Source organism: Mastigoproctus giganteus, chromosome 7 (genome assembly GCF_048544385.1).
Source record: "Mastigoproctus giganteus isolate SK-2022 chromosome 7, ASM4854438v1, whole genome shotgun sequence".
In the NCBI taxonomy this organism is placed as follows: Eukaryota; Metazoa; Arthropoda; class Arachnida; order Uropygi; family Thelyphonidae; genus Mastigoproctus; species Mastigoproctus giganteus.
Window position 1 is genome coordinate 37,180,975 of NC_143581.1, and position 14,267 is coordinate 37,195,241.

Here is a 14,267-nt window from a genome sequence, read left to right on the forward strand (position 1 = left end):
TGAATTCCCGCCATTTTTACACGATAGCATAAGCTTAGTGTAGTATAGTGCATAATATAATATTGTCAATTAATCAGTAAATCTATTAATCTTGATAAACTTTATTGTCAATTAAATTGTATTTTTAACTCTATATATATATATATAACGACTTAATCGTAACAAATAATTAATACATAACTATAGTGGTACACGTGATACGGAAGTTGTATAAAGGGAACTCGTAGAAAACACTAGATACCGAAATAATATATATAACATAACTGTTTTGGGATATAACTTAAGGATTTAATTTTTGTTTTGAATTTTATTGAATTAAATCGGAATCATGACTCTGACCAGAGCAGCAAAGCAAAAGGCTCAAGCTAATGGGAGTGCTGTTGTTCAGGGGAGAACTGAGGGGGGGCAGTTGCCCTCTGAATCACAGTCTTTTAAAATGCACTGTTTGCTTGATGTTTGCGGAGCAGTCGGGTATGGGACATGATATTGCCAAGGGGGATGTCTTTGTGTGTGCACGATGTAAGGAGTGCAAGGAAATCAGGCGACAACTCAGCGTTGTTATGGGCCTTTATGAGAGCTTGAAGGACAGGGTGGATGCCCTCGAAGGAAATAAATTGAGGGGCCCATCAAGCTCTCAGCTGCCCACATCAACGCCAGAGCTTGCACTTGGTCATCAGGCAACACAGAGGCAGCCCCCTAGGCAGAATGCGCTGGTCCCACAGGAACTAGTAGTTGTTGGTGACTCTATTGTCAGGGAAACGGGGAACATGCTTTGTAAAAAGGATAGGTGGAATAGGACCAGGGTATGTCTGCCAGGGGCAAAGGTTGATGACGTTGTAGAGCGGATATCATCTTTTAAGCGCACAAAAGGTGATATAGTTGTACACGTTGGCACTAATGATATTAAGAGTAGGAGACCGGCGGAATTACTTAGCAAGTACAGGTCACTGTTGAAAAAAAGCCGTGAATTAGGGTTGAACTTGAAAGTGTCTGCAATTCTGCCCAGACACGATAGGAGGGAGTATATGATGAGAGCCTTGTCGATCAATTCGGCCCTGGAGGGATTGTGCAAGGCTCAAGGGGTAGAATTTTTTTCAGCCTGGACTGTACTTGTTAACAGGAGAGATTGCTTCTACAGGGATGGGATACACTTAAATAGAAAGGGTGCAAGAATTTTTGCTGATGCTGTCGAGGCAGTGTTAGGTGGGTCGGAAAACTGCTAGTTGGGGGGATACAAGGACTAATAGATTAACAGTAGCCACTGGCAGAGGTGGAAGTGATTCTTGCACTGCTTCTATTGAATTGAGCAGAAACCTGAAAAACAAGATGCAGGATATTTCAGAGACTGTTGGTAGTCATTGCGGTACAAGTAAACACATGGGTTGTGTTAGGGTAGCTAAGAATAGAAACAGGTGCATGTATACCTGCGTGTACACCAATGCTAGGAGTTTGGTAAATAAATTTGATGAATTTGAGGTATTGCTCAAAACATCAAAGGCAGATATTGTTGGGATATCAGAGACGTGGTGTCACACAGATATAAGTAATGCAGAACTGGAATTTGGGGAATACAATGTGTATAGAAAGGATAGACAGGACAGGAGGGGAGGAGGGGTTATGCTATTAATTAAGAAACACATAAAGTCCAAGGAAGTGAAGCCAGTCGACATCGATGGACAGGGCAGTGTCGAGTCAGTTTGGTGTGACATAAGCATAGGGAAATCAAAATTGAGAGTAGGAGTGTGCTATAGGCCTAATGACTCTGATGAGTATAATAAGATATTGTACAGGGAAATAGAGTGGGCCAGTAAATCAGAGAGTCTTATAATGGGGGATTTTAATTTCCCAGATATTGACTGGAATTTGTGGGTTGGTCACTCGCACACTAGCAAGGTTTTTGTGGATTTATTGGATGATTGTTTTCTACATCAGCATGTTCGTGAGGCAACAAGAGGGAGCAATACTCTTGATCTGATTATCAGTAGTGATTCTTCATGCATTAAGAATCTGCAGATAAATGAACCACTAGGTGGCAGTGATCACAGTGTGTTGAAGTGGGATTTACTCAAGGAGGTAACTACCATCAGAGGTAAAGGGAAGGGTTTTTGTTTTCATAAAGGAGACTATGATGGTCTGAGACAGTATTTAAATTCTATACAGTGGGACCAACTGATGATGTTACCAACAGCAAACTCAAAATGGGTAGCATTCAAGGAACTAATCTTGGAGGCTACCAGGCTTTACATACCAACTAAGAAATATTGTTCACGATTTAGGCCTAAATGGTTGTCAGATGAACTAATGAGACATGTGGCAGAGAAGAAAAATGCATGGGATACATACAAATTAATGGGTGACATGGAAGCCTATGATAGATATAAGTTGGTCTGTAACCAAGTCACAAAGGAGATTAGGCAAGCAAAGGCAGACTACGAAAAATCCTTGGCAAAGGATGCAAAGAAAAACAGAAAAGAGTTCTTTACATATTTGAACTCGAGAAGGAAAGGGATGAATCAGATTGGTCCACTGGATATTGATGGTTCAACAGTTGAGGATCCTGCTCAGGTGGCTAACAATCTAAACGAGTATTTTGCATCTACATTCACGCATGAGGAGTTATTCAGGAAGGAGAATGATGTAGGTAAAGTAAACATTTGCAGTGAGCTGGATGATTTTGTAATAACTGAGAGGAAAGTGGAGGAGAGATTCTTGAGGATAAACATAAAAAAGGCACCTGGGGTGGATGGGATCTATCCAGTTATATTAAAGGAGGCAGCAAAGGAAGTATGCAAACCCCTAGCCATAATTATGAGAGCTTCTTTGGACTCAGGGGAGGTACCCATAGACTGAAGATGTGCAAATGTAACCCCAATTCACAAAGGAGGATCAAAGGCTGACACAAGTAATTATAGACCTGTTAGTTTAACTTCTGTTCCAGGTAAATTAATCGAGGCACTGGTTAAAGAAGCACTGCAGGAACATCTAGACAAGAATTCAGTTATAGCTCAGACGCAGCATGGTTTTGTTAAGGGCAGGTCTTGCCTGACCAATTTGATTGAATACTATGATGTAGTCACAAAAGAACTGGATACAGGGAATAACTTTAATATTATATATTTGGATCTTAGAAAGGCTTTTGATACTGTTGCACATGGAAGACTGCTGCACAAATTGGAGCAGTGTGGCATTGGAGGCAAATTGCTGCTATGGATAAGGGGATGGTTGAGTGGTAGAAGACAGTGAGTGGTAATCAATGGACACTGCTCAACGTGGACTAATGTTATTAGTGGAGTTCCTCAAGGTTCAGTGTTGGGTCCGTTGTTGTTTTCGGTGTTTATGAAAGATATTGATGATGGGATATCAAGTTTAATGTCCAAGTTTGCAGATGATACAAAGGTTGGCAGGGTCATTAAGGACACTACTGACGCTATGCTGCTGCAACAGGATTTGGAAAGGTTGAACAGATGGGCTGAGAGGTGGCAAATGAAGTTTAACATTGACAAATGTAAAGTACTACATATGGGAAACAGTAACCCCAGAGCAACGTATCAACTCTGCGGTACTACACTGACAGTGGTGGAGAATGAAAAGGACCTGGGGGTAATTGTGCAGGCAGATATGAAGTTCTCTGAGCAGTGCAGACGAGCTGCAAGAGTAGCTCATGGTGTCTTGTCAATGATATACAGGAATTTTTCTAGCAGGGATAAGGAGGTGATTATTCCCTTGTATAAGGCAATGGTTAGGCCACATCTTGAGTACTGTATACAGGTCTGGAGGCCTCATTTCAAGAAGGATGTAGAGCTGCTGGAACGGGTACAGAGAAGGGCAACAAGATTAGTGAATGGAACAAAGGGTTGCTCTTACGAAGAAAGGCTTAAGTTTTGCAAATTACAGAGTCTGGAGACTAGGCACCGGCGAGGTGATCTGATAGAGGTGTATAAGGCTTTGAATGGTTTGAGCATGCTCAATGCCAATGGGATTCTTCACCTTGCTCAGAATAATCACCTCAGAGGGCATAAATTCAAATTGAGGAAGGACGGATGTCGGATAGATGTGCGGAAATTTGCCTTTGGCCAGCGGGTGGTTGGTTGGTGGAACCGACTTCCATCACTTGTTGTTGAAGTTGATAGCCTAAACAAATTTAAAGCTCAACTGGACAGGTATTTCGAACGAATGGAGGGATGAAATGGGAGTGGAGGGTTTTTTTTTTTTTTTTTTTTGGCTGATGCTGAATAAGCTTGCTTTCTTGCATCATATGCCTCTACTAATGCTAATAATAATGCTAATGCTAAATTATTCCCTAAATCCAGCTCGTGAGTGGATTTAGGGAATCCTTTCGAAATAGCGAACCAGATTTGTTAAACATGATTTTCCCTTTACAAAACCATGCTGAGTATCCTTGAGAATTTCAGTTCGATCCAAATGATCCTGAATTCCACCCTTGATCATTGCCTCCATGATTTTCCCTACTACTGAAGTCAGACTGACAGGTCGATAATTTCCAACTTCACTTTTAGAGCCACCCTTATGTATGGGAGATACATTTGCACTTTTCCAATCCAAGGGAATCTCCCCAGAGTCTAGTGATGCTCGCATAATTAGCCTCAATGGTTCAATGCACTCGCTTGCCGCCTCTCTTAAGATTATAGGGTATATTCCATCAACTCCAGGAGCCTTACTGGTCCGTAGGCTCGAAAGATTTTTCATTAATGGAACATATGTTAATGATGAAAGTGTAGTGCAATTTCTATTATAAATATGACCTTTTAAAGAGATAAATAGCTTAATAATACAGTGAAATTTTCTACTTCCAAGGACTTTGACCGAAAAAGAAAACAATGTGTTATTGGGTTCACATTACAACATTTTCGCGATATCATATTTATTCCTTATGGGATGCAAAATACGTTCCCACGATTTTTTTAAGTTTGCACCAGCTGGCAAAAACTTATGTAAAGTTGAATTTCCATAAGTTGAGTATTGCGTAAGTTGGAAGTTCCTGTATTCTTAATGAATCAAAGGAAGTCGAAGGAAGGTGAAAAATCACTTCAAGTTAGTGAAAATGTGACTTCTCAGATTTTACTAAATGATAATTGTATAAACAAAACTTCACACATATAGTAGGTCTTATTTAACCACTCAAAAATCTTAACAAAAAATTTAAAAAAAAATGTTTTCTGATTACAGAACTGTATTATTACTGAATCATGGATGAAAAATAATTGTTATTACTGAATGAAAAATGTAAATGTATTTGAAGAAAATGTACTACATCCTCCTTTGGCGCTTCCGTAGCCAGGTGGGAAGGAGCAGCAGTGCGTAGCACACGCTTCTTGATTAGACCGGGGTTCAAGCCCGTCACCACTAAATACAGAGGATACGGAAAGGTCAGGGAATGACCACCGCATATCCCCGGAGCAATATGGCCTTAGTTGCTAATGCTCCTAAAAACCAAATAACAACAACCTTCTCTTTCTTATTGAATATATTAAAGTGAGCATATAAATGCCCACTTTTAAATATTCAATAAGAAGAATCCGGTGCATTTTCTTCTTCATTTCTATTCACAGTGCCCCAGAGAAAATTATATTCTATTATAGTTAATAGGCCTTTAATAAATCTTGGTACATCTTCTGCTTTTCGAGCCTCTTGGTAAGCAGGCATGTTAATTCTTTCTTCTGTGTTGTTATCATCATCCATTTCACACTCGTGTTTGTAATTGTATCTGGGAAACTTTCTGTATCAGTTAAATACAGTCCACTAATTTCAGTTATCACTATCTTCTTCTTATGGTAAATTTTTAACAACCGGCTCTCCTTTTTTTTTTTTTAACAACCCCTGTCCTCTTTGGAAACTACATGGTGGTTTCTCCCTTTGTTGAGAATTACAACCCGCCCCAAAAGTATAAACAAATTCCACTGTCAGCAAACATCCACTTAATTTTGCTTGGGCTGCTTCTTCTTAGGGTAATGACCTTATCAGGTTCACAATAATTCTAGAAATGCAAAATCTTTGAGACACATGTCAAGCAGTTTACAGTTTGTTTGTTATTTGGGAGCATTAGCAACTAAGGCCATATTGCTCCGGGATATGCAGTGGGCATTCCCTGACCTTTCCGCATCCTCCATATTTTGGTGGTGATGGGCTCGAACCCCTGTCTAATCAACAAGCGTATGCTACGCACTGCTGCTCCTTCCCACCTGGCTACGGAGGCGCCTACATGTCAAGCATGTGAATGTCATTACCTTAAGAGGAAGCAGCCCTGGGCAAATTAAGCAGATGTTTGTTGGAAATAATATTCTTGTAAAATTGCTAGTGGAGATAATGTCGCAGCCTCTGTAGGTTGCTGTGTAAGGAAGGGGGGGGTGGCAGAAAGGAAGCACAAAGGGTGCCAAAATAAGTGTGGCCCAGCTGAATTTTCCATGTCACCATATACAAGCTTATTGTTCAAATGCCATTAGCCCTTATGGATTGAAGTGCATGTCGCTCTACAGTTTATAGCCATTGTCAGTTTAATGACTGGCTCCTAAAATTCTTGAAAATTTAGCAATCTGTTGGCTTACGCAAGCCAGCTCAAGCACACCACTGGTTATACCCAAGGCAGAAATGGGAACATTTCAGCTGTTAGTATTAGTAAGATCAATGATGCAAGTATGTAGACTTTTTTCTGCATCAGCCAAAAAAAAAAAAAAAAAAAAACCATTCCCATTCCCACAAGGTCCAATTCCACTCTATTACCCTTTGACAGATGGTGATAATTACATGCACATCCTTTTCACTCTTTACAACAGGACCTGTTATTGTAATATACTTCTCCTAAAGGGAACAGTGCTATTTATTTGAACTGCAATACTGTTTATGAAGCAGGACATCATAATGCAAGATTTATACATTTTGTAGTATACTTAGCTTGCCATTGGCTGTGTGAGTATTGCTTAGCTTATGTTCATTAATTTATAGCTCTCATAAACCTGAAACTTTTGTTCTAAATTTACTTGAGTTTAGTAATATATTAAAATGTGGAAACAGCACAGGCTCATCAAAGAAAGATGTTCTATTTTGGAATGCTTATATTTTTTGGTGAGTTTGTTTATCAAACACATAAAATGTGAGTTTTTTGCCTGTTAGTGATATGCTCCTGTGGGAAAATTCTGTAAGCAGGATGGATACATCGTTGAGTGACAGTTTTCTTATAGTGCAGAATGAGTTCAAAGTGAGATTGGCTTACAGAAAAGGTTGAGATAGATCCATTGACAAGACCACAATGATGAATGCAGCTCTTCATTTCCTGAAGGGCATTATAGCCATAGTAGCTTATGCACCATTAAACCCACATTTCCTGAAGGAATGTTTTTATGATAGGATCGTCCCTAATTGATATAGGATTGGATGGTCTTGGCCACCTGTACTCACTGGATCTCTACAACATTCTCTACAGGAATAATCTGCACACCCTAGGAGAATTAAAAGGTAAACTCACAGTCGTAGGACATCTCTGAAGTGATACTGGTTGAAATTACGGTAAACTTCAATCAGTATCTGCAAATTGTCTTGGGTGCACAGGGATCATATGAATATGTTTTTACTTGACTGATGACCACCCACATCTTGTGTTTTGTGCCATGAAGTGCACCATTACAGGCATTCAAAACTGTTGTATTTTCTTCATGACACATCACTGTACATATTATACATAAGCATAATCTTTAAAATATCTTTACAGAGTTGCTGAAGTGGCCATTACCCTTAAAAATTGTGGTATTGATGCTTTTAAGCCAGAAGAATATGGCTCAAAAATAACTGTAGAAAGGAGAATAAATATTGATGGTACCAGTTCCTATAAACTAAAAGGAGAGAATGGTTAGTAAATGATTTTTATCAAAAATGAAAAATCTGTTAAAAATTATGAATTTCCATAATGGTATCACATAGGGATTAAATTAGGTGTAATTTAATGTTTCATTTTAATGTTACAATTTTAATACCACTCTGCATGGTGTTCGAGTTTGTAAACTAAAAGCTGTTCTTAACTCAGTTTTTTATACTGATTTCAGAAATATTATTGGTTTTTTTTCTATCAGTGCTGTTTTTTACAAATCACGTAAGTTGATGTCTTGAGCTGTATTATTCAATGTATTAAGTTAGGAGTAAATTCTGGGAATTTGTAAATTAAATTTTCACATGTTGGCAACACTGCCATCAATCATTTGTTTATTGACCTTGAGAGCTGCATGCAGCAGTGTTTATCAGTGTGAACTCAGTTTATTTTTGAGGTTATTGTGTCAAACTTGTGCTGAAAAGTAAGGAAAGTGTCTTCATGCAAGTGTTTGAACAATCCAAACTTATTTTGTTATATTTGAAGTTATGTAGTCCTCAAACTAAGAAAAGATTTAACAAAATTTGTAAAAATGTGTATTGTGCTTATTTTGTAGCAAAACTTGGTGACCAAGATAAACAATGGGCTCCATAAAGTTTGCCAAACCTGTGTTCTGAAGCATTGAGATTGTGGAAAAATGGTAAAAAGAAGGTTATGCCATTTGCAATTCCCATGATTTGGTGGGAGCCCACAAACCACTGTGATGACTGTTACTTTTGCTCAGTTAATGTGGAGGGATACAATTCAAAGATTAAAAAGGCATTATGTTTCCTAATATTCCATCTTCCATTAGACAAGTCACACATGGAGATAACTTGCCAATTTCATGCCATTTTTATTGGAGAGTGTAGAAGTAGAGAGTGCTAAAAGTGAAGCTTCTGAAGAGGAAACTGCATGCCTGGAGACATTGAATCCAGCCCTCAATTGTTTTCACGCCATGATCTAAATTATCTAGTAAGAGATTTAAATTTACCAAAGGAACCTACAGAACTCCTTGGTTGTAGACTTAAGTCAAAAAATCTACTAGCCCATGGGATGTTTTTCTGATGGTACAGACACAAAAAGAACAAGAACTAGTCTCCTGCTTTATAGAGGACTATTCTATGGTTTTTTACAGTAATATAAATGACTGAATGAACTAGTTAGGAATTAGTTACAATCCTATGCAGTGGAGACTTTTTTTTATTGACTCAACAAAGAGGAGTCTGAAAGGTATGTTGCTCTACAATGGAAATAAATATGGGTCAATTCTAGTAGCTGTGGCCCCCAAGTGCCAAGCGATTCTGTGATCAAGTGACTTTTTGCTCTGAATTAGTGCTCTTTCTTGAAGTAGAAATCGTTTCCTCATTTAAAGCATTTATTAACACACAATTAAATAATCCATAGTAAAGAAAGCAACTTTACTAGATTAAGAAGGAAAGCAACCTTCTCTTTCCCTTTTATTTTCTGTTATATCTTAATTACTAACCTAGTGCTTGGTCACAGGGCGGCACTGCTCCTGCCTCCACGTGGCGGGGCCGGTAACCTGGAAGGGAAAAGCTCTCCCTTTCAGGGCGAAATGGAGCAAACTGACTCCAATACCCAGGAATCCACTGGGTCAATGGACCCGAAGAGAACTGATCCAAGATATGAGAAATCTAGTTCTTTCGGAGACACCTCTAAGGCAGTCAGAAAAGGCGATAGAAATGACTCTGTCTCCACAAAGAGATTAAAAACTGACTCGCAAATTTTAATTTCTCCAACATATATTATTGTACACTCAAATACTGAGAAAGCGGTAGGGCAATTGTCACCCTTTCTCATACAAAAGACTCTTGAGAGTTATGTCGGCACACCAAAACAAGTTAAAAGACTAAAATCAAGCGACATTTTGGTAGAAACGGCCAATGCTAAACGCTCAGAAAAATTATTACAAATGACCTTTGCAGGAATACCAGTAACAGTATCCCCGCACAATACATTAAATACTTCAAAAGGTGTCATTACGGAATGGGACCTTCTAAATGTGCCCGAAGAGGAAATTCAAATGGAACTTCAGGAACAAGGAGTCATCAGTGTTAAAAGAATTACAATTAAAAAAGAAGGGATAATCACCCCCACCAGGAATCTGATACTCACTTTCAACACGCCTAAATCACCCAGATAAGTAAAAGCTGGATATCTACACTGCAATATATGACCGTACATCCCGAATCCTCTCTGTTGTTTCAACTGTCAGAAGTTTGGTCACTCACAGACAGTATGTAGAGGAAAATTAACATGTGGAAACTGTGGTTCGCAAGAACATGCCACTTCTACTTGCACAGATGAAAACCATAAATGTGTAAATTGTAAAGGAGATCATACTGCATATTCAAGGGAGTGTGAAATTTGGAAGAAGGAAAAAATGATACAAAAATACAAAGCAGAAAATGGAGTTTCATATCAGGAAGCTAAAAAGGTAATTACAATAAATATAGCAAACAAACCTTCTTATGTGCAGATTACCACAATCAAAAAGGCTCCGGAAATTAAACTACCCAATTCAAAATGTTGTGGCACACAAACGGATGTTACAATCCCCCCAGGAGAATCCATCTCAGAATGGGTTCGTGAGTTTTACAAACCATCTCCATCACAAAAACAAGAAAAGATTAATCGATACTCCTTTATCTTTCCCACCAGATAATTCAGAAAATGTAAGAAGAAAAGCAAACAAAGAAAAGATAGGTAGTACAGGAAAAAAGATTGCAGAACAAATGAACACGGATGCAAGAAACCAAGGAGAGGAACCAGTTCTCGAAATCTTTACTGAAGAAGAAATGGATACGGGTAGACCCTATTTTTCAAAAAAAGACAAAACCAAGGTAGACAAAAATAAATCAGCCCCAAGGAAGCAATCCGAGGGAACATCTAACCCCAAATGACAGATACGATTATCCAATGGAACTGTCGAGGTTTTCGCTCAAACACTAATGATGTTATAGATCTCATCACCCAGTACCACCCACTAAGTATCTGCCTACAAGAAACCTATTTAAAACCACAGGACAATAGTATAATCAAAAATTATATCACATATAGAAAGGATCACATAACGAATGGAACAGCGAGAGGAGGAGTTGCAATACTAGTTAACAGACATGTCCCTTCCCAAACAATACCATTGAACACACCATTAGAAGCAGTTGCAGCCCGTCTAGCAATAGGCTTCAATATTACCATAGCCTCAATATATCTACCCCCTAATCAAGAATTCCGATTTAAGGATTTCGAAGAGCTGATCACTCAATTACCACCTCCATTCTGCATCTTAGGTGACCTAAATGGACATCACCCACTATGGGGCGATCACAAAATAGACCAGAAGGGTAAGCAAATAGAAAAATTAATTGTCGAGAACAACCTAATGATTTTAAATGACGGCACACACACATATTTCCACCTTCCATCAAAAAGCAGTTCTGCAATAGACTTATCAATCTGTTCCCCAACACTGTTCCCTATGACTAAATGGAGTGTGCACGAGACTCCATTGAGCAGTGACCATACCCCATTATTTTGAAAATCATGGAAAAAACGCCATGCCAAGACAATAGGCACCCCAGATGGAAAATATATGATGCAGATTTGGAAACATTCAGGATACTAGCCAAGCTAGACCGCAACATTATTAAAAGAGAATCAGTACAAACATCAGTAGCCTATGTTACTGATAGTATGCTTCAAGCTGTGGAAAAGACAATACCTAAAACATCTTCTAACATCAGAATATATCCAAAACCATGGTGGAACAAAGAGTGCCGGGAAGCTAAAAAAGAGAGAAATAGAGCCTGGAACTTTTTTTGCAAAAATCCAACAACAGAAAATCTGATACAATTCAAGAGAGCCAGAGCCAAGGTCAGGAAAGTGCAAAAAATAAGCAAAAAAGCCGCTTAGATGAAATTTGCATCCACTATAACTATTCCCACACCAGCTACACTTATCTGGAAAAAGATCAGAAGGATGACCAACAATTCTCAATTAAACGACTCTCCATTGCTAAATTGGAAGGGACAGTTGGTTACAAACACCTTAGATATAGTCAACGTGCTTGCTGAAAATTTTTCGAATACATCTGCTAATTGTGCATACCCCACAGCTTTCAAAACGTACAAGAAAGAGGCCGAAAAAATAAAATTAAACTTTTCTACCAATCAGTGTGAACAATACAACTTGCCACTCACGGTAGCAGAACTAAAACAAACTCTGCTACAGGTGAAACACAGCGCAATCGGTCCTGATGAAATCCATTATGCAATGATACAACAATTAGATGAACAGTCCCAATTAGCCCTGTTAGATCTATACAACAAAATATACCTTGAAAATTCTTTCCCAAACAAATGGCACCACTCAATAATACTAGCTTTCCCAAAACAGGGAAAAGATCTCTCAGACCCACAGAACTACCGTCCCATAGCTTTGACCAGCTGCTTAGGCAAGATCTTAGAGAAAATGGTCAACAATAGACTAACATGGTATCTAGAAAATAATGATCTTCTCAACCCAGAACAATTTGGCTTTAGAAACAATCGCTGTACCTTGGATGTACTTATACAACTGAAAAATCAAGTAAGAAATGCTTTTCTCAGGAAACAACACCAAGTCATGGTTAATTTTGATATCCAAAAGGCATACGATACCACGTGGCGATATGGTATACTTAAAAGGTTACATCAACTTGGCCTTAGAGGACATCTACCCCTCTACATATACAATTTCCTTAAGAATCGGACCTTCCAAGTTCGAATGAACAATACACTTTCCAATATATTTTATCAAGAAGAAGGGGTCCCTCAAGGATCTGTACTTAGTGCCACACTTTTTGCAGTCCACTTCAGCACAATAATAGAACAAATCCCAAACAATATCTTTACAACAGTTTATGCTGATGATGTCAGCATTTCTTATCAAGCGCAGCATATGAGGACAATAGAATGGCAATTGCAAGTAGCCATTAAGAGTCATAAAATGGACAGAAAGAAATGGATATAGAATATCGGTACAAAAGACTGCATGTATACATTTCTGCAGAAAAAGGAATCTCCATCCTGACGCAGAACTCGGGCTGAAAGAACAGATCATCCCAGTTAAAAATAATGTCCGTTTCTTAGGATTAGTTTTTGACAAAAAACTGACTTTCCTAGAGCATATCAGTCACATAAGAGTCCACTGTTTGAAGAAAATGAACATCTTGAAGGTCCTATCCGCTATATCCTGGGGAGCAGACAGGACAATCCTACTACGTTTATATCGCCTTCTCATTCGGTCCAAGCTAGACTATGGTGCCCCAGTCTATGACTCGGCAAGACCTAGTGCCCTGAGATGGCTCGGCCCGGTACATCACTGTGCACTACGTTTAGCCCTTGCAGCTTTCCGCACCTCACCTGTGCAGAGCCTGTACGCCGAAGCTCAAGAACCTCCTCTGCAAATCAGAAGACAAAATCAATTACTCTCTTATGCAGCTAAAATAAAATCCTTACCAGACCACCCTCTACAGAAAGCTCTTTTTGCTTCTGAATGGGAACAACATTATCAGCAACAACAAAGAATCAATAAACCTGCGAATGTGAGATTAAAAAACCTTCTTCTCAGTAGAGAGCTTAACCTAGATAACATAAATTCGCTGACGAAGCAGTCTACTCCACCATGGATAATCAGACAACCTTTATGTGACTCCTCCTTCCACATTTCGAGCAAACAAATCCTTTCTCATATAAACCATCAACAGCTGCATGCTGCTTATAAGGCACAATTTTCAGATCATTGCTTTCTATATACAGATGGATCCAAAACTGATTCTCATGTGGGAGCGGCAGTTTACTTTTCTGACATCACATTGGCCCAAAAACTCCCAAAAGACTATAGCATTTATACCGCAGAACTGCAAGCCATTATGTTAGCACTAGACGAAATCGACCATTCAAGTTTTCAAAACAGCATAATTTTTACTGACTCCCGTAGTTCCATGATGGCAATACAAAATATCAGTTCTAACAAACATCCTCTACAACAGCAGATTCAATACAAAATATCAAAACTCCTTGAACAAAGTCGTAACATTAGATTTTGCTGGATCCCAAGTCATGTCGGAATACATGGTAACGAGCAAGCAGACAGAGCTGCCAAAGAAGCTAACAACAATATATCTGCATCAGAATATATCCCTTTCTCAGACTATAAACACGTTATTGATCACAGTGGGATACATCACTGGCGGCAGCAATGGCAAGTACTTACCACTAACAAATTGCATCAGATTAAAAGATTACTCCAACCATGGAAATCCAGCATTCAGAAAAATAGACGTGATGAAGTGATACTTGCTAGGTTAAGGATAGGACACACGTATTTCAGTCACTCTTATCTT

General features: G+C 38.8%; 1 protein-coding gene across 1 annotated transcript in view; it reads left to right on the forward strand.

Annotated features, from left to right (window-relative positions):
• SMC6 (Structural maintenance of chromosomes 6) overlaps nt 1-14,267 on the forward strand; it is a 655,684-nt gene that overhangs the window by 118,190 nt on the left and 523,227 nt on the right. Inside the window, exon 4 of the mRNA XM_090377619.1 lies at nt 7,724-7,860. Within this exon, the coding sequence (XP_090233745.1) occupies nt 7,724-7,860 (137 nt within the window). The remainder of the gene's footprint in view (nt 1-7,723; nt 7,861-14,267) is intronic.